The sequence below is a fragment of the Prinia subflava genome, chromosome 12 (assembly GCF_021018805.1).
Source record: "Prinia subflava isolate CZ2003 ecotype Zambia chromosome 12, Cam_Psub_1.2, whole genome shotgun sequence".
NCBI classification, from domain to species: Eukaryota; Metazoa; Chordata; class Aves; order Passeriformes; family Cisticolidae; genus Prinia; species Prinia subflava.
Window position 1 is genome coordinate 13,600,890 of NC_086258.1, and position 25,135 is coordinate 13,626,024.

The 25,135-nt window shown below is 53.6% G+C and overlaps 1 protein-coding gene across 1 annotated transcript; it reads left to right on the top strand.

The window, feature by feature from the left end:
• Window positions 1-9,333: 9,333 nt before the first annotated feature.
• Window positions 9,334-24,033, top strand: FAM20A (FAM20A golgi associated secretory pathway pseudokinase). Its single transcript, XM_063410171.1, has 11 exons — window positions 9,334-9,726; window positions 14,582-14,766; window positions 15,237-15,287; window positions 16,069-16,147; window positions 16,462-16,554; window positions 17,983-18,098; window positions 19,092-19,272; window positions 19,572-19,681; window positions 20,214-20,295; window positions 20,383-20,442; window positions 23,415-24,033. The coding sequence occupies exons 1-11, from the start codon at window positions 9,425-9,427 to the stop codon at window positions 23,665-23,667; spliced, it is 1,512 nt and encodes a 503-aa protein (XP_063266241.1). The 5' UTR covers window positions 9,334-9,424; the 3' UTR covers window positions 23,668-24,033.
• The last annotated feature ends 1,102 nt before the right edge of the window (window positions 24,034-25,135 follow it).

Sequence of the window (25,135 nt, forward strand, 5' to 3'; positions counted from 1 at the left end):
AGAGGGTTGGAGGTTTGATAATTCAGAGCTTTGCAATGGGTGCCACTCCCCAGGCCAGGCCAGCTGAGCTCCTGCTGCCAGGGCCCTTTCCCACTGAGGCTGCTCTTTAATTCACTCTCTGCCCTCACAAACAAGCTCTACCCCCTTTTTCCTTCTCAGAGATTTCTCACAACACTGGGAGAACTGAGCTGAGGGAGGACAGCATGAAGGAAAGTCAGTGAGCAAACACCGGGGACCCTCAGTGCCAGCAAATGTCACTCACAGGGACCCCTTGCCCTGGAAGCTCCAGGGTCCCAAACCTCCCACCCTCCTCAAACCACCCTGCCAGGAAGGTTTCCAGAACTCTCCTTGGGGAATCTGCTCCTTCATTCCATTCCATTCCATTCCATTCCATTCCATTCCATTCCATTCCATTCCATTCCATTCCATTCCATTCCATCCCATTCCATTCCATTCCATTCCATTCCATCCCATTCCATCCCATCCCATCCCATCCCATCCCATCCCATCCCATCCCATCCCATCCCATCCCATCCCATCCCATCCCATCCCATCCCATTCCATCCCATCCCATCCCATCCCATCCCATCCCATCCCATCCCATCCCATCTCATTCCATCCCATCCCATCCCATTCCATCCCATTCCATTCCATCCCATTCCATTCTCCTTTGGAGTTTTTCCCAAAGCAGAGTTTTTTCTCCCCAGTTTCCTACAAATCTCTGAACAGAACCACGGCCAGCATCTCTTGTGGCAGCAGCATCCACTTAAAAAGCACTGAGTGGCCCCAAAGTCACCCACAGCACTCGGAGTGTCACGATGTTAACACTGAAATAACCTCACACCACGATTTTTATGTAAATTGCTGCTCACTGTTTACGTCTGGTAAGATTAAAATGCTTGGCGTCAGCTCCAGGTTTTCAGGGCTGTGAATTCAATTTGCAGAGGGCACCTATGAGAGAGAGGGAATATTTTTTTCCCCCCCCAGGGATTAATAATGCTTGTTTGGAACATCTTAGAGGCTGGGAAGCCATCATTCTGGATCATAGCTTATGTGAAAGACAAAGGGCTTTTAAAATATATATATTTGGAGTCAAACTCACCTTATTCCTTTCAAGAAGCTGCTGCTTTTCTTCTTAAACCTTTCACTCTGACCCTTTCTGTGTTTAAAATCTGCCTGTTTGTGTCTCCAGCTCCTGGCCTGAGTCCCCCTTCCACTGCTTGTAGCACAGAGCTACAACTCCATCAACTCCACAAAATGTTCTTTTAATGCCCCCACTGGGGCACATTAAAAACGGGCTTTTAAAGTATGAATTTAATGACTCTGGATAGAACTGAGTTTGTGTGCAATATCTGACTCTGAAAGCGTGTGTGAATATTTCATCAATTCGTGCAGGGAAAGAGGGGAGGGGAGCTCATTTTGGGTGCATGGACTGAATGTTCATGTTTTGTGCAGTGAAAAACACCAAAAATGGTGATTTGGAACCTGCAAGAGGCCCCATCCAACCCACACAGCACAGTGCCAGACTGGAGGAGGAGAGCAAACACCCCTGGTATCCCCAGATCTGATGCAGGTGATCCCTTCCAGCTTCCAACAGATTTTTGCTCATCAGCTGTTCCCTGTATAATTTATTTTTGACTCTCCAAGTGCTTGAGCCAGCTGGAGCCTTCCCTGAGCTGAGGCAGCTGCAAATCCCATGAGGGAGGTGCAGACCAACCTCTGAACCCCCACAAAGAGACATTTTCTGTGTCAGAGACAGAAAATTCACTTTCTCGAGCAGATTTGGAGCACAGGAGAGAGCCCTTGCCAAGGGCAGGTCCCTCACCCCTGTGAGCCCAAAGTGTCCCTCTCCCACCACCCTGTGACCTCCAGAGATGGCAGCAGGGTGACCCAGGAGAACATCTGGAGCAGCAGAAAGCAAAGAGACAATTTCAGAGTTTGCAGGGACAGCTGGGACTTCTCTCCCTGCCAATTAAAGAGTTTCCCTGACAGTTTCTTATATAAATATTAGACATCCCCACACATCAGCAGTTCCACCAGGCAGGACATGGATGACAAGGGTGTTTGCTTCCCACCACCCCAACAGCCCAGCAAGGGCAGCATGAAAAAATCCTCCTCTGTGGTTGTTGCACGCAGCAAATGAACAAATTCACCTCGTTTGGATTTGCCTCTGGATGAGCAGCAAGGGCAGGGGAAGGAAAAACACAAGGACAAGCACAAAACCCCCCCAAGAGCCCCTGTAGCTCACTGCAGAAATGGGATTCTCTGCAAATGGCTTTGGCTCCAGCTGAATCCATGTGTGAACAGGAATTGAGTGGAATAATTCAGTGTGCACTGACTTTCACCACTGGCCCCGGGATTCAAATCCGTGTTCTTTCCAAATGACTGTAATTTCCAGCCCATCTCCTGTGATGAGGTACACAGCCAGCCTGAAATCCCCCCACGGCACTTGAATAAATGCTTTAACCTGAGATATAATTTACTGAGATTTAAATGTGAGCTCAGGAAGATCTATTTCTGCTGCAGGAACTTGTGCTAAAATTGGCACCAGCTCTCTCCAAGGCTTTCTCCATGCAGCACGCTGGGCTTGGGGAGAGAAGTCTACCTGTGTCCTTCTCCAGGAACTGCAGAGGCTTGAAAATATGGAGAGAAACAAGGCCAGAGATGTTTTCTACTCCTAGGGAGTGTGGAGAGGAGACCAGGTTCCCCCTGGTCTCACTCGTTGGTGGCAAAGGATCAATAAGGGAATCAAGAAAGGACAGAGCTGAAAAAGAGCTGAATTTTCTGCTGGTAAGAAAATTTTCTGCTCCTTCTGAGCCCCATTAAAACTATCCTGGTTATTTTCTTGCTTCAAAAGATACCTTGCTGCTGGTTCTCCAGCAGGACAGGGAGTTCTCTGGTGCGAAATGAGATGAGCCAAGCAGAGCTGACTCCTGCAGCAGCACTGCAGGGCAGCTTCAGCCCAAGACCATTGCTCTGGCATGGAAATTCATGTCTAAAGTGCTGGGGGCATTTTACACAGAGATATTTGAGCCCACGTGGGGCCCCAGTGCCATAATTCCATTTTAATTTGGTCACACGACTGTGCTGAAAACAGAGAACACTCCCAGCCCAGCAGGAATTGCAAGGGATTCACAGATTCTCTGCTTGGTTTATGTTCTACTGGTAAAAAACCTCCACATTGGTGCTGCTTTCAAAAGAAGTGAGAAAACAGGATGTAAATTTGATGAGCAGTTAAGGTGTAAAGAATTTGGTGGTCAGAAAGCCAGAGGAGGTGGCAGGGGATCAGCCTGGGTGTGATCACCCCAACCCTGCAGCCACATCCAGCCTGGCACCCTCAGGAATGGAGCTGCTGCTCTCCAGAAGTCCTTCCCACTACTCCAGTTTTTTTGTTGTTTTCTTTCTTAATTTATGCCACATTTATTGCAGAATGAGCTATTGGACAAACCCCTACATGAGCGCTGTGCTCCAAAATCGTTCTTTTATTACCCAATGCTGTGTGCACACCCCCCAGAGGAGATACTGCCACCAGTTCTGTGGCCAGCACAGAGCCAAGGTTAGGGTGACCCTGGTGACAGCAGAGATTAATATGGGCAGGAAAGGGAAAAACAAACACACACACACTAAACAAACACCTCTGGAAAAGCTGAGCAGGGCAGGGTATCCCAAAAGCTGCCTGGGAAGGGGAAGGATCTTCCCCACTGGCTGACGTTGTGCTCACCTGAGCACTCTGCAGTTTGCTTTGACCATCCCAATTTATGTGTGCTTGTTAATTAATGATTTCCACTTTGGATTGAGGATGTAAGGGCTTCCCCCCCTCCCCTCAGTACAACAAACACCAAAAACCAATCTGGGATTGACACGTTCACTCCCTTTTTTTCCCTGGTAGCTCTGATACATGAGGACACTTCCCAAAAACCAAGGTGTGGAGAGGTGCTGGAATAAACCAGAATTTCCTCTAAATAATTGAAATCAGTGTTCCTGCAGACACAGAGGAGTCAGGCAGCTCCTCCACGGAGGGACACGATGTTCAATTAACTCCTGAGGCAACTCATTAGCTACTGGAAATTAATGCTTCTCTTTTCTTTAGAGGGTTTGCTTTTGAGGACAAAAGTGTCCCAACGTCCATCACAGCCTACCATGCCCCAAAACTGGATACTGGCTGTTTTCTTTTGTGTCTGAATGAACTGGTGCTGGGCTGAGAGCTGGAAGTTTGGGATCCATCTGTGATTTTCCTGTCACTGGAAGGAAGCACAAAGCCCTTCATTTTCTCTGGTTTGTCTACAGTCCTTGTCTCATCCACTGTCAAGCTTTTAAATTATTATACAGGGAGTCCCACCCCAGCCCTCAGTGGTTTTAATGGGAAAGTGGTGGGTAGAGGAGCTGTTTCAAGATTTAGAAAATGTTATAGTGGCCCAGGCAACAGCAAAGGGAACATCTGTGCCTCTTCCCAGCCCTTCTGCCTGCTAACAATAGACAAATAAAATAATAAAAGCTCCTCTCTTTGAGAGCCATGAAAATAAAACAAAAAACCCTCTGCAAACAATCTGCGTTTTATCTCCTTAATGGCCCCAAAGCCTCCACTTGTCTACAAAAACAATTTCACTCAGCAAGGGTTGAGGAATATTCAGAGAAAATATTGAGAAAATGGTGCAGCAGATGTCCCACGGAGACCACCACACAGTTAACTACCAATAAAAATAATTCCACAAACTAAACACTCATTAAATGCCGCGTGCCCGGCGTCGTTAGCAGGCGAGGAATGAGATTTGCTGTAATTGAACCTTTAATGACACCAGCGGGCTGCTCCTGTCTCCATGGCAGGGGTGGCTCCAGCCAGCGAGTCCATTGGAGAGGGATTGTTTTGTTTTTGCTATCTTGGAAATCAGATCCCATAAACTGAGCACGGCCAAACGCCCCCGGCGTTGCTCAAGAGGTCGGCGCCGTTTTCCGGTCAGTCCCAGCGTGTCCAAAACAAACAGCCCTGTGTCATCTGGGCTCTGTGTCCTCCCAGCCCTGCAGGGACATGCAGGTCACACCTGTCCACGTGCAGGTCACCCCTGTGCACCAGCTCTGCCTGCACGGAGCTTCTCCAGCTGCCAGGGTTGGTGTCACACACAGAATCACAGAATAATGAGGTTGGGAGAGACCTCTAAGATCATCAAGTCCAACCTATGCCTTAACACCTCTACTAGACTATAGCACTAAAGTGCCATGTGCAGTTTTTTTTTAAACACATCCAGAGATGGTGACTCCACCACCTCCCTGGGAAGACAATTCCAGTGCTTTATTACTCTTTCAGTGAAAATTTTTTCCTAATATCCAACCTGTACCTTCCCTGATGTAGCTTGAGACTGTGTCCCCTTGTTCTGTTAGTGGAAGAGACAGACCCCCACCTGTCCCCAACCTCCCTTCAGGAAGTTGTAGAGAGCAATAAGGTCACCTCTAAGCCTCCTCTTCTCCAGGCTAAATAACCCCAGCTCCTTCAAGCATTCCTCACAGGGCTTGTGTTCCAAGCCCCTCACCAGCTTTGTTGCCCTCCTCTGGACACACTCAAGCATCTCAGTATCCTCCCTAAACTGAGGGGCCCAGAACTGCACACAGCACTCGAGGTGTGGCCTCACCAGCGCCGAGTACAGGGGAAGAGTGACCTCCCTGCTCCTGCTGGTGACACCATTCCTAATGCAGGCCACCCGCTGGGTTTCGGACAGGAGCACTGGGAGCGTGGCAGAGCCCTCTGAGCCCCCACACACCACACAAGGGCTCAGGGCTCACCCCACCCTCCTGGAAAAGGATGGTTTGGTGTTGGGATTGACCATGGAATGCTGCCACAGCCAGCTCCAGGGATGCTCAGAGGGAGAGAGGGAGGGGGAAGCCAAGCCGTGCTGGAGGCCCCAGCACACATGAGCGGCTCGCTTGGACCACAGAGGTGCTTTCCTCTTGTTTGTGCTTAGCTGTGCAAGTTCACTGCCAAGAGGGAGAGGATCCACCCAGATTCCCGAGCCCTGAGCAGCTGGGAGCTCGCTGAGGCCAAGGGATGAGCCTGGAACAGCACCCAGGAGAGGCAGATGGGAGGAGGGAAATGAAACCTCTGATGGGAGCTGCTGCCAGGCATGGGGAGGTGTTAGAGGTGTCGTGCCTGGGGCACCTCCTCCCTTCTGCCTTCCCTGTCCTGCAGTGAAGGAGGCTCCTGACTCATTCCTTCTTTAGGTGTTTCTAAACATTTCCTTTTATACCCTATAACTGCATTTTTGTACAAAAAGCCCTCTGGAGTGAAGGCATTTCTCTCAAGGCTCCTCTCCAATGAGAATAGAGAGGCACAAATTGCCCTGTCAGGGTCTCCAGGGCTCTCCTCGGTATTGTCAGCTATCAAAAATGTGTTCCTCATTTAAGCACTTGGCCCAAATATTTCATTTTTAATTACAGGCTGGGACAGAGTGTGAGACAGCCCAGAGCAACAGAGAGAGCTTCTCCCACCAAACCAGCAGAGACTGGGAAGGGACCTCACACCATTGTGGGGTGGGAAACCCCAGCCCTGGGCAGGTCAGGAAGGGGGGAACCCCCTGTGAGAGGTGCCAGGAAACAAACCCCAGCCCTGGTAAGAGGCTGTGCCCAGGGTGGGAGACGCTTTTTGGGGACCAGGATGGGAACCAAAACAACCACAAACATCATCCCCACCATCACCACCACCACCACCATCATCATCACCACCATCACCATCATCATCATCACCATCAGTACCACACAGGGAGAACACAGACCTGCTGCCCTGAGTCCCAGCTGGACCAGCAGCAGGAGCAGAGCTGCAGGATGTGCTCAGTGCTCTTGTCAGCGAAGCAGCAAATGCAGAATTTGGCTCCTCCAGCTCATCTTTGTCTTTCCTTTGTGATGTTGTGTAGCTGCCTTGGTGTTTAATCCTCGTAATTCACGGCAGTGAGAAAGGGATAATTCTCATCTCCTCCCTTCTGCAAACATTACAGTCTGCAGGGTGGGACCAGGGCAGCTCTGCAGCATTTCAAGTTAAAAAGACAAAAAGCAGCAGACAGAGGCATTTACCTTTTGGCAAGTAAAAGGCATCTCTAAGGAAGATGGGTTTTAAATCCATACTGTGTGAAAGAATTTAGATTACGTACTTACAACTCCAAATATTGTAAGCTGCGTGTCTGGAAAAACAAGAGGAATATCCTTTGTTTATTAAAAAATGACTTTGAAAAGGACCTGGCTGGCTCCTCTCTGAAATACAAAGGAAGTATTTCTTACTCTAAATGTCATCAGACATTTATTTAAAGCTTTAATGATATGTTTTGGAACATCATCTATGCCTGAACATTTCTCCACTGCAGTCGTCTGGAAGAAGGAGCTTTTTTTCCCCCCATCTTTAAATAGTAAATGAGGCCAATTATCTCATGGTAATTCCAAATGGTAATTTGGTTCCGCTGGAGCTGTCAGTGGCTTATCAAAATAGTATTTCCAGGTTAATTTTAGGAACACATCCACCCCTTCCAGCGGGCTGGGATGAGTTCTGCTGAGCCCTGGGGTGGGAAGTGAGGCTCACCTGCAGCCCAGGGACCCCGGGCAGAACACGAGGAGATGCCCAGGGATGTGTGTGGGACAAGCAGGGATCCCCCTGCTCCAAAGGGACTCCAAGCAGGGAAGCACCACTGTGGCATTATGGAGCACCACTGAGTGGTTCTAAATAATAACAATAATAATAAATAACAAAATAAATAAAAGTTCTAAATAATAATAACAATAATAACTGATTTTGCATTGCAGCCTATTGGGAGCTGGCAGCCCCAACTGCTTGGGGAATGATTGTACCACTTCAATTTATTACAGATTAATGGGATTGATTTATGATTTTTTTGTTTCTTTTTAATTAGCCTCATTAAAAGCCAAACAATCTTCCTGCAGAGCATGCAAACAACAGGGACACGGGCCCAGGCACTGCTGGTTCCTGGTGCTTTTGTCCAGAATTAGCGTTGCAAACCAGGAAAGATTTATTAATGGTTCCTGGGAGAGATTAGCAATGGGGAAACAGCTCAGGGAGGATTAGGAGCCAAGCAAGCATCAGCCAGCTTTTGATGGAGTGTTTGTCAAAAGTTGCTCTTTGAGTTTGAAGTGAGCCCGTGAGTGCACCAGCTGCAGTTTGTGCTTATAAATCTTTTGTGGAAAACACACAGAATTGGGCACTACAGAAAAAGAAGTTCAGAGCAAAAACCCCCAAACCTGAACCCCAAACTCTTCAAATATCAAATATCAAACTCTTCAAATATCAAAACGCTGAGCAAATTTGAAATTGCATTTCTAAATGAGAGTAACAACCGCCTTCCAAAGATCAGAAGACCGAGAGGACAGGTGAGCTTCGGGCCCCGGCAGCCACAACCCAGCCCAGGGGTTGTTTTCTCTCCACTTCTGCATCACAGGAGCATCTCGGACTCCAGCACAGATGCTCGGCCGGCAGCTCCTGCGATGCCTTTTGCTCAGTCCAACCCCCCCATCCCAGCGCACCCCCAGAGCCTCCCCGAGCCCTGCTCCAGCCAGCTGAAAACATACCCGACTTTTCCCTCTCTCTGCAGTTTATTTTCTGTTCTCCCTTCAGCACGGTGCCGGAGCCAGGCCGGTCTGGTCACGCTCCCCCGGAGCTCAGCCAGCTTCTCCTCCGTGCCCTCCTCTCCAGCCCGGCCCTCGCTGTGCTGCCCGCCCCGGGCTCTCCATCCCCGCCATGGGGCCCGGCCCCGGCGCATCCCCCAGAAAACTGCAGCGAGGACTTTCCTCAACTATACGGAGCTTTTTTTAGGAATTAAGAAAATAAAAGCGGCGTCTGAATCATCTGCCAGCGAGCACCGCGGAGGGGCTGCAAGGGCTGCTGCGGGGGGACAGAGCCCACCCGGGCCCTGCCCGCAGACACCCAGAGGGCTTCGAGCATCCCCTCCCCTGCCCCGTTCCCGCACAGCCCCCCGGCACCCCACCCCGCACCAGCAACACCCTCCAGCCCCTGCCAAAGCTCCCTTCTCCCCGACTTTCCGCCTTCGGGAGAGGGGCCGGAGCCCCCGAAGGAGCTGGCGGCGAGGGCGGGCGGGGGACCCGCCACCTGCGCGGGGGCTGCGCCGGGCGAGCGGGCGGTGCTGGGGGCGCGGGCGGCAGAACCCGGGGCCGCTCGGCTCAGTCCCCACCGCCACCAGCACCGGGACCCCGTCCGGGGGAGGCTCCCACGCCGCCGTGCCCCCACCCCGCTCCCCCGCCCCGGGCCCCGAGCGCCCTGCCCGGTCCCCGCCCCGAGGTGCCCGCACCCCCCGGCTCCGCCGCTCGAGCTCCCCCGTGCGCCCTGCCCCGGGAGCCGCCGCCGGCGCGCCCGCCCCTGTCCCCGTCCCTATCCCCGTCCCTGTCCCTGTCCCCGTCCCCGTCCCAGCCCGCCCCGGCCATGCCGGGCCCGCGGCGGGACCGCCCGGCCGTGCTGCTGCTGCTCGGGGCTCTGCTGGCCGCCGATCTCTACTTCCACCTGTGGCCGCGGGCGCGGCGGGAGCTGCGCAGGGCGTCCCCGCCGGGCTGCCCGTGCCCCGCGCCCCCCGCGCCGCGCCCGCCGCTCCCCCGCGCCGCCCCCGCGCTGCGCCGCCTCTTCGCCCACCCGCTGTACCGCGCCGCCCCGCCGGGCCCCGCCGAGCCGCTGCTGGGCGCCCGCGAAGCCCTGCGCTACTACCGGCGGAAGGCGGCCCGATGGAACAGGTGCGTCCCGCAGCCGCGCATCTCCCCCGCGGGCAGCTCCCGGGCACCCCCGCACCGCGCAGCGCCCGCGCTGCCCTTTCCTGGGCATCTCCTGCGCACCTCCTTCCCCGGCAGCCCCTTTCCTGGCGATTTCCTGGGCATCCCGTTCTTGAGCACCCTGTGCACCGGCATGTGCTGGCACTCCTTTACCGGGGATCTCCTGGGCACCTCCTTCCCCAACCCTCCCTTCTCGGGCATCTCCTGGGCACCTCCTTCCCCGGCACCCCCTTCCCTGGGATCTCCTGGGCACCTCCTTCCCCGGCACCCCCTTCCCTGGGATCTCCTGGGATCCTCCTTCCCCAGCACCCCCTTCCCTGGGATCTCCCGGGCACCCTTTTCCTGGGCACTCCCTTCCCGGACTCATCTTCTGTGCACCCTCCTACCGGGCACCCCTTGCATGATTCCTCTCTTCCTGGGCACCCCTCTCTTGAGCATCTCCTGGCCATCCCCTTCCCGGGTGACCTCTGAGCACCCCTGCATGAGCACCCCTTTCCCGGATATCTCCTGGACACCCCTTTCCAGGGAGCCCCTGCATGGGGACACATTTCTCTGGCATGTCCCTGAATGGTCACCCCCTTTTCTGGGCACCCCCTGCACAGGCACCCCTGCCCTGGCATCCCCTGGCATGGGCACCCCCAGGCCCCCTTTCTCGGGGCACCCCCTCTCGGGTACCCCACAGGCACTCCCTGCATGGGCAGCTCTCCTGGGCACCCCTCCCCTGCTCAGGCACCCCCTTGGGTGTCCCCTGGACCCCCAGTCCAGCCTGCCCCCCCCCATCCTGGCTCTGTGCCCCCACCCTCACCCCTCCAGCCCCCCATGGGCAGGCAGGGCTGGGCTGAGGGGCTCTGCTGCTCCTTTGGGGTGTCTCCCACCCTGCTCCACTGCCAGAGCCCCAGAGAAAGGGACCCCAGCTCAGAGCTCTCTTCCTGCTGCCTCTCCCAGCCCCAGAAAGAAGAAAACTCCCTCGTCCCCTGCCCCTGGGGTGGGACTGTCACTGCCCTGTGGTCACTGGCCTGGGGGGGACAGTGACCCTCAGCACCAGCTCCAAACATCGATTATGTACCTCGAATCCCTGATGTATCCCCCCTTTCATGGGGGCTAGAGCCAAGTTGGAGGCATCCAGCTCCCCACAGCTGCTCCCTGCACCCCAAGAACTTTTCCACCCATGCTCAAACTGGGATACAACAGAGCGAGGAGCTCCCGGCGTGCTGAGCTCATGGCATCACCTCGTTGTCCCCTCCGTGGGACAGGACACCTGCAAGGGCAGGACAGCATGTCCTGGGCACCTGGATCCAAGGATCCTGTCCAGGGTCCCTGTCCTGGCACTTCCCCGCTGCCCAGGTTTGGTTTCCAGCTCCCGTCACCTGTGTGGGGTTTGCTGAGCTGCCCAGGCAGGATCCCCAGCTCCTGCTCTCTCCACTTCCACGCCAGTTCCTGCTGGTCCTGTGGGACTCACCCAGTGCTGGTTCTGTGCAAGATCTGCTGGAGGAGGTGATGGGAAGTGATAATGGAAGGAACAGAGAATGACCTTCATGGGCTGGGCAGCACCAGGGTCTGGAACCACCTCTGTGCCTGGCCAGGGTCACCCCTGCAAGGCTCTGCCCTGGCTCCAGTCTGGATCCTGTTGAATCCTTTGTCACAGCTGGCAGGAGCAGGGCAGGCTCCTGGGGATCCATCCAGGTTTGCTGCATTCTGGAGTTTAACTTCATCTGGGCAATCTTTTTAAAAATAAGTTTAAAACAAAAAAAGAAGAGGAAGAAGTCACAGCAATTGAAATCCATGGATGTGGGATTGAGTATCCCTGGCTGTGCCACAGACCCACCTTGGGTGCATCTTCTCAGAGCTGAGCACTGCCTTCTGAAGACATCAGGGTCTGGGTACCAAGGTGGATATTTCCCAAGATAAATCCCTGTGGGAATGGGAGATTTGAACCAAAGCAGCTCACAGCTTGATGGCATCATCAGAAGCCCTGAGCACTTGCTGCAGCCTCATGTGCAGGACAGTGAGGAGTCTGCACTCCCCAGTTTTATTCTCCACACTGTTAAAACATGGAATTTGAGATGAAGCTATGGCTGCCTTTGCCTTCTGCCCCAAGGTCTGGCTGTGGTGTGACTTGGAGGAACACCGTGGTGCCATTTGTCCTTGGCTGACTTTGCTTTGCACCTCCAGGAAGGAAAGGAAGGCAGAGTATTGATTATTCCTCAGTCACTCTGAAATAAAATATATGATGCTCATAAGTGGGTGAAACCTCCGGAGAGCACAGGCTGAGGTGACACAACCACTCCTGCAAAAAGCTGCCAACAACCATCGGTGCTGCAAATTGAGTGTATAATCAGGTGGCACTTGCCAGAGCTGATGGATTTTCTAAGATTGCTGATTTGCTGTGGGCACGGAGGAATTTCTGCCTCACCAGGAGCACTGCAGAGCCCGTGTCCTCTCTGGTGTGGCCAGGGCAGGATCCTCGTGGGAAGCAGGAATCCGTGGCTTTCTCTCCCACTGCATGGGTTCAACAAAGCTGCTGCTGCTGCTGTTGAAGAGCAAAAAGTCCACAGCAGCTGCACATCCCAGGCAGCAGAGGCTCAGGGCTGGGTGTCCATGGGCATCCTCTCCCAGCACATTCCTCCTTCACCCGTGGCTGTGGCTGTGGCAGAGCAGTTTTGGGAGCAGCAGGACGCTCCTCCTGAGTGCAACAAGCTGCAGTTGAACCCCGTTCCTCCAGCACAGCGTGTCTGCCTTCGTTTCTGCGGCCAGATGGACGTCAGCTGGACAGGGGCTCTGCCAGCTGGAGCAGCCCCAGGACACGTCCTGCTGGAATCCCCCAGACGTGTCCTCCTCCACGGGGCTCCCTGTAAACTGCCTGCTGCCCATCCCTGCTCCCAGCACTCCAGGCAGGACCAGCAGTTCGATTGCAGGAGGCAGAACCAGCTGGAGAGACTGATGGGGATGCAGGAAGAAAACAGAAAAGAAAAAAAAACCAACCCAAACCATCCACACCTCTTCAAAACCAAAAAAACCAAAAAAATCCAGAGTTTATTTTTATCCTTGAAGGAGCAGCTTCAAAACCCCAAACTCAGGACGCTGGTGGCCTGAGCAGTGTCACCCCGTGCTGTGCCTCCCTCCCAGCCCAGCAGAGAGCTGAAAGCCAGGGCAACCCCAGGGCTATTTATAGCAGGGTAGAAATGAACCCTGTTTTTATATCATTATGCCTTTTGCAGACATCTGGGGTTTTTTTCCAGGGAAATATTTCAGGAATCCTGAAGGAATCAGGGAGGCAGAGAGAGTTGTATTTTGGGTTGGAAGGCTGGGAAGGGACTGGCTCAGCCTGGGCAGGGACCATGTGGATGCAGGGCTGGGATCTGCCTCCCCTTGCATAACTACTGCATTTTTTTCCCCCTCAGTAATCCCTTGCTCGCTGCCACCCTGGGGGAGCAGCCTGTGTGTATGGCAGGCAGGAGGGCAAATATGGTAAAATATTTGGGCAGCTTCCCGAGGGAAAAATCCTGAGTCATTCCTGTCCATCGTGCTGGGGTTTATAGCCTCTGGCTGTGGCAGGGTTAAGGTTGTGCCTCACTCATCCACGGCAAACCCAGAGCAGGGCAGAGGCTGGGGCTCAGGGCACTTCTGCTGGAGCTGATGGCATTCCACGGCCACATCCTTGTGCATGGAATTGTCCCTTGCTCCTTTTCCAGGGAGTTTTCTGCCTCCTTTGCAGGCAGCCTGAGCTGGGAGCTGGTGTGGAAGTGCTCCAGCTTCCCTCTGACCATGCACCCGTGGACGTCACGCTGTGGCTGACCCAGTCCAGTGAAAAGACAAACAAACTGGGAGAGGGAGCAGGCTCCCGTGAGCTGCACATCCAGCCTGCCTCTCCAGTTCCTAGATGTCTCTAGGATACCGCTGGAACACCTCTGGGAGGGTTCATCCCCTGCTCACAGCCAGATTAACCACGCTGCTGCTCAGCCTGCTCGGATGGAGAAGGGGTGATGGGAAACTCCCAACCAAACCCCAGCTGCTGGGCTGAGCAGGGAAATAAAAAAACCACCAGACCCAGGAGCCCATTGCAGCCCCCTGTGCCATTCCTGGGCTGGTCAGTGCCTGGGGCATGGTCAGACCCCACTCAGGCTCTGGGTGGGGTCTGGAGGGACATGTGGCACTTCCCCCTCTCCCACCACCCCATCCCAGCCTTGGTTAATGTCCCACTCCTTATCAGCCCCCAGCTCCTGTTTGCTTTTGTGGATGGATCCTGGCACTTCCAGTGTAAACTGAACTGCGTTTTCCCTCTCTCAGGGCTGGCTGCTGCACACACGGGCTGGACAATGTTAATGAGAAACTAAAACTGTCCTCTGCTGGCTGCAACAAGTGACCTTCCAGTTCCACAGTGCCAGCCCTGGAGGGCTCGAGGCTGAGGGAAATGCTGATCGAGTGGGGAGATGGGTTTGGGGTTATTACTGAACCTGGGAGGCTCCTTCAGCTCCACCTACCAAAAAAGGATGGGGTTGAACCTTGATTTTAGAGATCGTGGGCAGGATGCTGCCAGGTGGCCTCGTAGCATCCCTGCTCCCTGTGAATTTGGTCACAGAGGCAATTTGTAGCTTGTAGTGATTTCTCCCGACCCCTTTCTGGGACCTCCAGCCTCAGGAAAAAAACTCTCAGAAGTTATCAGAGACTCCGATCAGCTCAGCCATCTCCCCCTGCCTCAGTTTCCCCTTATCCCCCCGCGCTCTGCTCCTGGCACCCTCCCCACTCTCCAGGCTGGGAGAAGGGAGGTTTTCCACCCCGTGGCTCACCCCCAGGAGTGACAAGCTTCTCTCTCTCCCAGGAGACACAAGCTTTACCGGGAGGGGCTGAACCTGAGCTCGCCGGCGGCGCCGCTGCCGCTGCGGCCCGAGGCGGGCTGGCTGCAGTTCCAGCTGGGCATCAGCAGCGAGGGGCTCTACCCGCGCTCCAGCGCCGCCGTCACCCGCCTGCTCCGCGACATGCGGGACCTGCCCACCGTCAGTGCCGGTGAGCGCCGGGACACGGGGACGGGATGGGGAAATGGGATGGGATGGGATGGGATGGGATGGGATAATGGGATGGGATGGGATGGGATGGGATGGGATGGGATGGGATGGGATGGGATGGGATGGGATGGGATGGGATGGGATGGGATGGGATGGGATGGGATGGGATGGGATGGGATGGGATGGGATGGGATGGGATGGGATGGGATGGGATGGGATGGGATGGGATGGGATGGGATGGGATGGGATGGGATGGGATGGGATGGGATGGGATGGGATGGGAAGGGGAAGGGGATGGGGATGGGGATGAGGATGGGGACGGGCACGGGCACAGGCATGGGCACAGGGACAGGGACGGGGGCAGCTCAGTGGGGCGGCGAGGCTCCACTCCTCCCTCCTGGAGCCTGGGACAGGGGTCAGCAGCAGGAGATGGAGCCTGGCCGGGTCTCACTGATCCTCCTGCCCTTGCAGACTACAGCCAGGATGAGAAGGCGCTGCTGGGAGCCTGTGACTGCAGCCAGAGTGAGTTGGGGTCCCCACATGCCTGGGCTGGCCCCAGTCCCCAGCTCCTCCATCCTCACCTCAGCCAGGGAAATGCCAAGCCAGGCTCTGCTCCCTCCCATTAACCCCCACCGCCCCAGCAGAGGCTGGGATCACAGAGCATAAAATTATTTCAGCTGGAAAAGTCCTCTAAAGTGATGGAGTGCAGCCCAAGGGCCACATCCACAATTTTTTTTAACACCCAGGGGTGATAATTTAACACTCAGGGACAATAATGAGTGATAAATTATCAGCACCCAGGGGTGATAATAACTTCCCTGAGCAGCCTGTTCCATGTGGGTATCAGGACACCAGTACATCACTGGTTTCTACTGGGGAGGGAGGAAAAGGTCCCTAGGGGGTGTAACAGAGAGTTGGTGGGAGAAAGGCTGAAGGGAAATCTCTGCGGCACAAGGGAGGGAAGGAAAATAAATGGAAAGAGAGAGAGGGGTGCAGCTGGAAGGAGTAATGGGATGCACTCACGGGGTTGGAAAGGCAGATTGTGCTGGGGTGTGTAACTGGGATGGTTCCAGGCAGTTATCATCCCATTTCCCAGGAGTTATCGTCCCATTTCCTGGGGAGTTATTATGTCATTTCCTAGGAGTTAACACCTCCTTTCTCAGGAGTTAGGATCCCTCCCTTTCCCAGGAATTATCATCCCATTTCCCAGGAGTTAACACCCCATTTCCCAGGAGTTATCACCCCCTTTCCCAGGAGTTATCATCCCATTTCCCAGGAGTTAACACCCCCTTTCCTCCCCAAGTCGTGAAGCCCAGCGGTGTGCACCTGAAGCTGGTCCTCAGGTTCCAGGATTTTGGGAAAGCCATGTTCAAGCCCATGAGGTAAGGCCAGCAGAGCCCCCCCTCACTCCTGAGCCCTCCTCTACCTCCAGGAGGATCTGACAAACCTGAAACTTTGTCCTAAAGGGGTCTGAGCTCTTGCTCAAGCAGATTTAAAGCCCCCAGTCAGTTCTTGTGCCTCTCCTGGCACCACCAGGGTGCAAGAGCTGCTCCTGGCTCCAGCTGGGCACCGAGCGCTTTGGCTCTGACCTTGTCCCTGTGTGGCCACACAGCGGCTGTCCCCGGGTGCACTGTCCTTGTGCCACCACTCGGGCTGCCCAGCAGCTTGCCTAGGCTCACCCCCTGCTTCCTCCCAGGCAGAAACGCGAGGAGGAGACCCCTGAGGACTTTTTCTACTTCGTGGATTTCCAGCGGCACAACGCGGAGATCGCCGCCTTCCACCTGGACAGGTAGGGCCTGCCCTGCCCCTGCCTCCTCCTGCTGCTGCCTGCTCCTGTGCCCATGAGAGCTTTGGAAAAGCTTTTTGGGAAAAGCTTTTTGGGAAAAGCCGTGCAGAGCCCCGCAGGGCTCAGAGGAGGGGTTGCTCTGCAGCACCCTCGAGGAGCTGAGGTGTTATTTAGAGAAGTAAATAACCTGGATCTCATCTGACAGCCCAGGGTCAGCTTTGCCTTGGCCACTGCATGAGAGCAGGTGGAGTCCAGGTCAGATTCTCACCTGGCTGTCACACATTGTCCCTCCCCTGCCTCCAAGGGCAGAGCTGAGCTCTGGGCACAGCCTGGGTGCCCTCCTGGTGAGGGTGGCACAGGCTCAATCAGCAATCAAGGTGTGCTTCGGGTTGATCAACTGCAGCAATGCACTTTTAAGCCCTCAGATAATGAGCAATTAACCTGGCACCTCTTCCTAGCAGGGTGTGTGTTTAATAAAATCAAAAATACCCTTCTCAGAAGATGAGGGCATTTCTCTCCTTGGTGGGATGAACCCTGACCACCAGGGCAAGGTGATCCCTGATGGTCAGGGTGGGTGGGATCTCCAGTTTCCATAGGATAAGCAGGACTAAATTAAGCCCTGTAGCTCAGACTCTGAGAAAGAGAAAAAAGGGAGCTGGATTCCCTTCCCAGTTCTGCCCCAACATCCCCACAGTGACTCTGCTTGACTCAGCCACCCCCACCTCTCCCCTGCAGCTCCACCACCACAAAAATGAGGCCACGCTGCTTTTGTGAAGGGCTTTGTGGTTTTTAGAGCTGAAAGATGCTGGATAAAAGCAAGTATTTTTTTCTCTCCAAACATTGCTCAATAAGTAACAGTCTAAATCCTGTTCTGTGCCCAATTCCCAGGAGCAGAGGGCATTACCCCAGGAGCTGAGCAGAGCATTAGCCAGTTCACCCCGTGCTACTGACTCAGCAATCAGCAGCAGCTTCCCCTTGACTGCCAGGAGCGCTTCCCTGCCCCAGGCCCTGAGGTTTTGAAGAGTATTTTTGGGGAATTAGCTGGGCATGAGTGCCTCTGGAGGAGGGAGTGCCTCCTCAGCCACGTTGTACCAGGATAAACGTCTTTGCTCCATGTCAAGCCAACACTGTGGAAGGGTCTGAAGCGTGGCTTTGACCCTGTTTGTGTGCAAAGGGATGGGAGAAACCACGGCAGTGTCAGGGAAAGAGACAGGAATGCTGGAGAACGTCCAGATTGTTCCAGGCAGCAGCTATTAAAACACCAAAACCCAAACGGAGCCGTGTTTTGGCCCAGGGCGGCTTTTTGCTGGAAAGAGTCTGGGAGCAGTGAGCCAGAGGCTCCTGGTTCCCTGAGGGGAGGGACGTGGCCAGCACTGCCACCCCTCTGTGCAGCCACCTCCCCTGTCCCCATGCCCTGTCCCCCGTGTGCAGGATCCTGGATTTCCGGAGGGTGCCACCCACAGTGGGGAGGTTGATCAACGTCACCAAGGAGATCCTGGAGGTCACCAAGAACGAGGTCCTGCAGAGCGTCTTCTTCGTGTCCCCAGGTGGGCCAGGGCTCGGCTCAGGGTGAGGCAAACTGAGCTCCCAGTTATCTTTAAGCTCCCTTCACACCAAACCTGTGGTGTTCCATGGTGGGAGGAAGGGCAGGGGCTGCAGGACTCTGCTGTGCTGCAGAAGGAAATTCTTGGGTTGAATGTGCACAAAGATGTGGTTGCAGCAGAGGTTCCCTCTCCCAACCTCCAGCTGGAATCATCTGCCAGATCCACTCATTTTGCCTTTTTTCTTGACTTTTCCCTTAGCACAGGACCCAAATCTCTGATTTGGCAGGTTGACGTTCATGACATGGATGCTTTGGGGTTTGCCTTGTTTTTTGGATTCCCTGGAGTGTTTCCATGAAACAGCAATCAAACAGGGGGTTTTAATTGCTCTGCACTCATTTGTAGCCCCTTGGGACTCTTCCCCCACACTTTACTATCCCTGCCACAAGAAATAATCACTGTCCCACAGTGGGGAAGGGCTAAGCCTGATGCCTTGGGAAGGCTGAGCTGGAACAGAGACTGGACAGAGCTGGAGAATAAAGCAGAGATTTATTGAAAGGCCTTTAGGATCCACCTTGGGCAGGACAAGAGCCTGGCCAGGGCTGCACCCAAGGGGGACCCAAAATGGTCACAAAAATGGCTGACAGGACACCAGAACTTATATTTTTGTAAGTTTTGCTCCATTTGCACTTTGGGGTTGAATTGTCCAATTGCAGCTGCAGGCTGGGAGGTCCCATCCTTCTTGTTGCTCCCTGCAGCCCCCCTTGTTTGTGCTCTTGGGGCTGAAAGTTGTCCTGGGTGTGCAGCAGGAGAAGGATTTGTTTTGTGTCCGTGCTGTGTGCAGAGAGCTGAGTGAGCCTGAGTGTGAGCTCAGAGCTGCACCCTGGGCACCACAGGGGCTGGGATAAATGAAAATAAAACTGAAGGCACCAAGCCCAGGCTCCCTGCACCCTCCAGGAGATCACAGCCCCTTTTCCCTGTTCCCTGCTCTCCCCCCAGCCAGCAACGTTTGCTTCTTCGCCAAGTGCCCGTACATGTGCAAGACGGAATACGCCGTGTGTGGGAACCCCCACCTGCTGGAGGGATCCCTCTCTGCCTTCCTGCCGTCCCTCAACCTGGCCCCACGGCTCTCCATCCCCAACCCGTGGATCCGCTCCTACTCCTTCGATGGAAAAGAGGAGTAAGTGGGTAAAGGAGGCTGCTCCCCACATCTGCACTGCAGGGTACAGACACACGGACAGACCTGCAGAAGCCACCCAGGCAGGGGAATCAGGGAGTCCATAATTAGTGTAATAATCAGTGTAATAACACTTAAAGCCTGGGCATTGGCTGTGTTTGGATTCCAGTCTCCTCCTGCATGCACAAGGGGAGATTTATTTTTGTTTCCGCCTCCTTTGCATCTTCACATGGAAAATGGGTTTTGGGGAGCTTTTGGGACATGGCAGCAGCAGCTGAGGGTGTCTCTTCCATCTCCTGCAGGTGGGAAGTGAATCCACTCTACTGCAACACGGTGAGGGAGATGTACCCCTACAGCAACAGCAACCGGCTGCTCAACATCGTGGACATGGCCATATTCGACTTCCTAACAGGTAATGGTGGAGGGGAAAGGATATTCCTTCCTTCCTTCCTTCCTTCCTTCCTTCCTTCCTTCCTTCCTTCCTTCCTTCCTTCCTTCCTTCCTTCCTTCCTTCCTTCCTTCCTTCCTTCCTTCCTTCCTTCCTTCCTTCCTTCCTTCCTTCCTTCCTTCCTTCCTTCCTTCCTTCCTTCCTTCCTTCCTCCCTTCCTCCCTTCCTCCCTTCCTCCCTTCCTCCCTTCCTCCCTTCCTCCCTTCCTCCCTTCCTCCCTTCCTCCCTTCCTCCCTTCCTCCCTTCCTCCCTTCCTCCCTTCCTCCCTTCCTCCCTTCCTTCTCTTCCACTTCAGAGGTGCTGCTGTCTCCCCCCAGCCCCTCCAATGTGGGGGCCCAGGGGAGCCCCCCAGGCTCACCCCAGCAAGGCGAAAGCAGCATCTTGGGCACTTTCCAGCATGGCAACAAATGTTCCATGCAGATCTGAAAGAAGGCTTGGGATAATTCAGAAAACCCCCTGCAAGGGGAACTCTGTGCCTGTGTGTGCCCTTTGCCAGGGAACATGGACAGGCACCACTACGAGATGTTCACCAAGTTTGGGGACGATGGATTCCTGCTGCACCTGGACAACGCCAGAGGGTGAGGAGGGTGAGGAGGGTGAGGAGGGGAGGGAGGCTGGGGAGGGGCGAGGGGGAGGGCAGGCTCTGACCTCTGCTTCCCCCCCAGGTTTGGGCGGCACTCCCACGATGAGCTCTCCATCCTGGCCCCGCTCTCCCAGTGCTGCATGTGAGTTCCATGAGGCTGTGCCTCCCTTCTCAGGAGTGTCCCCGCTGTCACTGGGGGTGTCACCTCAGCCTGGCTCCATCCTGCAGCTCCAGGAGGACCCCGCTGATCCCAAGGGGTGGGATGGGTGCTGGAGGGTGGGAATCACAAGTGGGGAAACATTTCCTGGCAGACCAGGAGACACTGTCTGATGGACCAAACCCTTCCAGAAAGTTCTAACATCCCTTCCCAGCCCATCAACATGAGGCACTCTCAGGAAGCACAGAAATCTCCATCCAAAATCCAAATGGTTCCATAAACATGGACCACTTTGTGTCCAAGATTTACAGGGCAATAACTGCAACCACTGATTCACTGGTGGAACTTCGATGCTCTTGATGAAGTTTCCTCTTCTCATGGCATGAAGGAGAAGCTCATAAATTTAACCCTATGTTCCCCCTTCATTAATTCACATAAATCAGCAGCTGGAAGTTAAATTTGAGAGGCAGAAGCAGCTGCTCTTTCCTGGAGATTCTCTTCAGGAGATGTGGAGCCTTTTTCCTTGCTCTACCTGCTCCTTCTCCCCCTCAGGGTGGTAACTGCACTCTCCCCACTCCTTAATTTCAAGACCTGTTATTTGCACTCAGCAAATGTTTTCATTTCTTATTGCAGGCTTGCAGGGAGTCCCTCTCTTGAAATTTTGTGCAGTTTGAAATTAACTCTGCCTCTTAATTTAACCTGCATACCGTAATATCCACAGGTCACATCATTCCTATTCTTCCAGATCCAGCTCCCAGAAACTCCTCTTAATTCAATTCTTGTAAAAGGCAGTGGTAAGAGGACTTGAACACCTTGTCATAATCAAACTGGTGCCAGGAACAGCATAAAAACAACTCGTGCTGCCTGAGGGAGACACACAAACCCTCATTTCCCACAAGAGCTGATCCATTTGGAGTGGGAGAGCAATGAAAACCACTTGGAAAGGAAGGGCAGAGGTTTTACTTGAGTAAGCACACGGAGGCCACAAATTTCAGCCTGCCCTGACCAACAACCTGGACTCAGCTCACCACGTCCCCTCCTTGCCCTGACACCAGCTGAGCAGGAAAGCTCCTCCAGCCACTCCAACTGGGAGCACTGGGGGCACAGGGATGCTGAGGGCAGCCTGTTGAACACATCCACCTCATTCCCAGCCGAGTTCTGCTCCAAGTCTGGCTTCCAGCAGATTTGAGTCTGCTTTTAGCTGCCTGTCCCAGCTCCCAGCCCAGCCCCTGTCACAGTGAATCCTGCAGGTCTCCTCTCCCATACAATGAGCAGCACAAACACAGCCACGCCATGAGATGTTCCTTTCCCTGGAAGCACCAAACCCCTCCTGGAGGCACAGCCAGCCCTGGGAGCAGCCGCAGTCAGGCTGCTGAAGCCCTTGGAAGGCTCGGGGTGGAGGTTCAGCAGTTCAGCACAGCCTCAGGGTCACAGCCCCCGTGGGACCGCAGCGGCGTTTCCATCCCAGCCCCGTTTCCATCCCAGCCTGTCCAGCTCTGCCTGTTTGCTGTGTGAGTGTTCCAGCGCTGGGTCAGCTGCTCCCCACGGGTCAGAGCAGCCTGCTCCCACCTCCCTGCGCCGCTGCTGGGACCAGAGCAAACACAGCTGCTGTTTACCCACAGCAGCTCCGGGCCGGCCCTGCCTCCAAGGACAGCGCGCAGATGCTCGTTCACATCTGCTCCGGGCACAGCTTTCCCTGGCAGCAGCAGCAGCAGCAGCAGCACCTCACAGCTGGGGTTTAAAGCTTCCTCACACTTGATCAATTGATTATTTTATTATTTTTTGGAATATTAATGCAGGAAGGTGATGCCAGCCCCTGTGGCAGCAGCATCGTCCTTCCCTTCTGCCCACACACACCTCGCTCAGCTACTCCTGATTCAGATTAGATATCAGGGAAAAAAAAGTCCTGGAAAGGGTTGTAAAACATTGGAATAGGCTGCCCAAGGAAATCGTCACCATCCCTGGAATTCTTCAAATGACATGTGGGTGTGGCACTTGGGGACGTGGTTTGGTGGTGCTGGGACAGGAGTTGGACTTGATGATCCCAAAGGTTTTTTCCAACCTTGGGGATTGTCCCCAGCACCTGGAGCAGGCACAGCCCCTTCCCAACCAGCACGTGGCTTGTTGGAGCTGCAGAGATCCAGATCAACATTCCCAGTGGATGCCCTGGGTAAACAACAGCCCACAAATTCAAATTTTTGAGCTGCCTAAAATGGATCTGACTACACCTTTTTCTGCCTGAAAATTCTGACTGGGCTAAATCCAAATGGTTCCATAAACATGGACCACTTTGTTTTCAAGATTTAAAGGGCAATAACTACAACCACTGATTCATTTCAGTATTTTACATGCTGAAGTCAACACATTTCTGCTGAGGATTAAACAAATGATTTCAGAATACTTCATTTCATGCCCAGAAGCTTTCCAAGAGTGCAGCTTTTCATCCCATTTTATGTCAAAGCAAATCACATTTGAATCTCAGTACCCCCTAAGGTGAAAAGTCACAGTTACATCAGTTCCAGGAAATATTCCCTCTTTTTGCTCAGAGTTTTGACAGAAGATATTTTCTCATTCATGGCTTTTCATTTACCTCCCCCTCTGCTCCGATCTCAGAAATGTCATCCTTGGGGAGATGGCACCACCCTGCAGGAACCTGGGGAACTGGGTCAGCTCTGACTCACTCACTACAGAGAACTTCAGTCATTTCAGTCAGCAGTTTTTGTCTCTGCTGACAGAAATTTGCAGTACAAATACTCTGGAAAAAACAAAGGAAGAAGTAGAGGTTTCTGCCAAAAAAAAAAAAAAAATCATTACCTTCCATAATTAAAATTAAAGAATTTTTGTTCCAAACTTCTTTAAATGTCTTCACCCATCTCTGCCCTCCTGCTGTCAAGGAGCTCAGCTGCTCTTGCTGGCAGGCATTAAATTGTTGATTTTTTAAATTTTTTTTTCCCCAGAATAAAGAGAACGACGTTGCTGCGCCTGCGGCTCTTGGCGGAGCCCGAGTACCGGCTGAGCGAGGTGATGAGGGAATCCCTCCTGCAGGACCCCCTGGCCCCTGTGCTCACCGAGCCCCACCTCCTGGCCCTGGACAGGCGGCTGCAGCTCGTCCTGGAGGCCGTGGGGAAATGCATCGACACCTTTGGAGAAGCCACAGTGGTGGCCAACGACACGGCACAGCCCCAGAGCAGAGCCGGGCCGGGCGCCTGAGCAGAGCTCAGAGCCAGGGAGAACCCTGCAAGGCAGCTTCAGCTTCAGCAAGTGCTCATTTCCACCCTGCACAGACCCAGAGGGGACGTGTCAGAGATCCAGAGTCACGCTGGGCTCCTCTGAGGGTGTTTAACCAGAGCTGCTGTGCTCGGCCAGGGCGCTGGTGTGGCTGCAGAACTTCACACCTCAAACAGCTCTGGGGTGGAAAAGCTGAGTGATCTCCAGGTCTGGAGCTGGCCGTGCCCTTGGGAGGGTGAGGGAACACCTGACCTCGCTTTGCTCAACCTCCACAGGGGCTTGGTCTTGCTAGAGAATGACATGAACTGGACCCGAGGACGAGGGTTGAATAAAGAGATGCCAAGAGCATTTTCCTCTTATGAAGTCTTTGTTCTGTGATCAGGAGTGGGTATTTGAGAAAACAGCAGCCCTCCCTCACAGGGACAGCACCTGCCAGTGGCACAGACAGGACATTGGCACAGCTTGGTCACACCAGAGGGCAGCTACTCATCCTCCTGTCATTGCTGTGTCACCCAGCCCACGGCGGGCTGTGCATGTCACAGGGCAGTAAAACCACTGCTCTCACCTTGGATACAGAACACAGGCAGGTCTGGGTTGCCTTAGACAACAGGGAAAAAGAACCAAACTAAAAATACCACCCTGAAAATCCAACCACTGTGAGACACAGGACTGCATTTACAGTTCAAGAACCCACCCATTTCTGAGTGCCAAAGGTGGGGGGAATCTATCTCAGGTCATCTCCTTATATCTTTTAAAAGAATTTTCTCATCATACCTTTTAAAATCATTTAGGTTGTCATAATTATTCTGAGGCCACAAAGGTGAGCAAAATCCCCACAGAAACCCACCAAAAACCCCACTCCAGGCTCCTTTATTTTCTCCCAAATTGTGATTCAGACAAGTCCTTGCATTTCCAACTTTTCAACAGGCTCAAGCAGATCCTTGACCTGTTTACTCTTGGGACTTACAGACCTTTTTACTCTTGTGGATAGAGAACACATGAAAATAAGAGGATTTGCCTCCCTCTCAGCACGTTTGCTCCGTTGGTTATTTCTGTCCAGGACAATGAATTCCCAAAGTTTTATCCCCCTCTACCGGTGACTTTTTGTGCTCAGGACAAATCCAGAATTAATTCCAGCGTTTGGCATGGAATGATGACTGTTTGCTGCTTCAACGGGAAGCACATGGCAACAGAAGATAAGCTTAAATTAAAGTTGTAGTTATAAAGTATTTATTTGTAATTATAAGGCTGGAAGTGGAGGGTTTAAAGTTTCACTTTAGGTAATAAAAGTTTTGGTTTCAGCCTGGATTTTTCAGTGGAGGGGATTGGGAAAGGAAGAGCAGGGTGAAGGAAACTGACCCACGGATATTTAAATGGCTGGTACACTAACAGGGTTCTTCTTTTATTCTCCTTTATATGACAGTTTTTTACTGGATCTTCAAAGCTGGGT

Coding starts and splice junctions, on each gene's coding strand:
- FAM20A (XM_063410171.1), top strand. CDS start 9,425: ATGCCGGGCCCGCGGCGGGACCGCCCGGCCGTGCTGCTGCTGCTCGGG. Junction 18,099..19,091: donor CGTCTTCTTCGTGTCCCCAG/GTGGGCCAGGGC, acceptor CTCTCCCCCCAG/CCAGCAACGTTTGCTTCTTC. Junction 20,296..20,382: donor CACCTGGACAACGCCAGAGG/GTGAGGAGGGTG, acceptor CTTCCCCCCCAG/GTTTGGGCGGCACTCCCACG.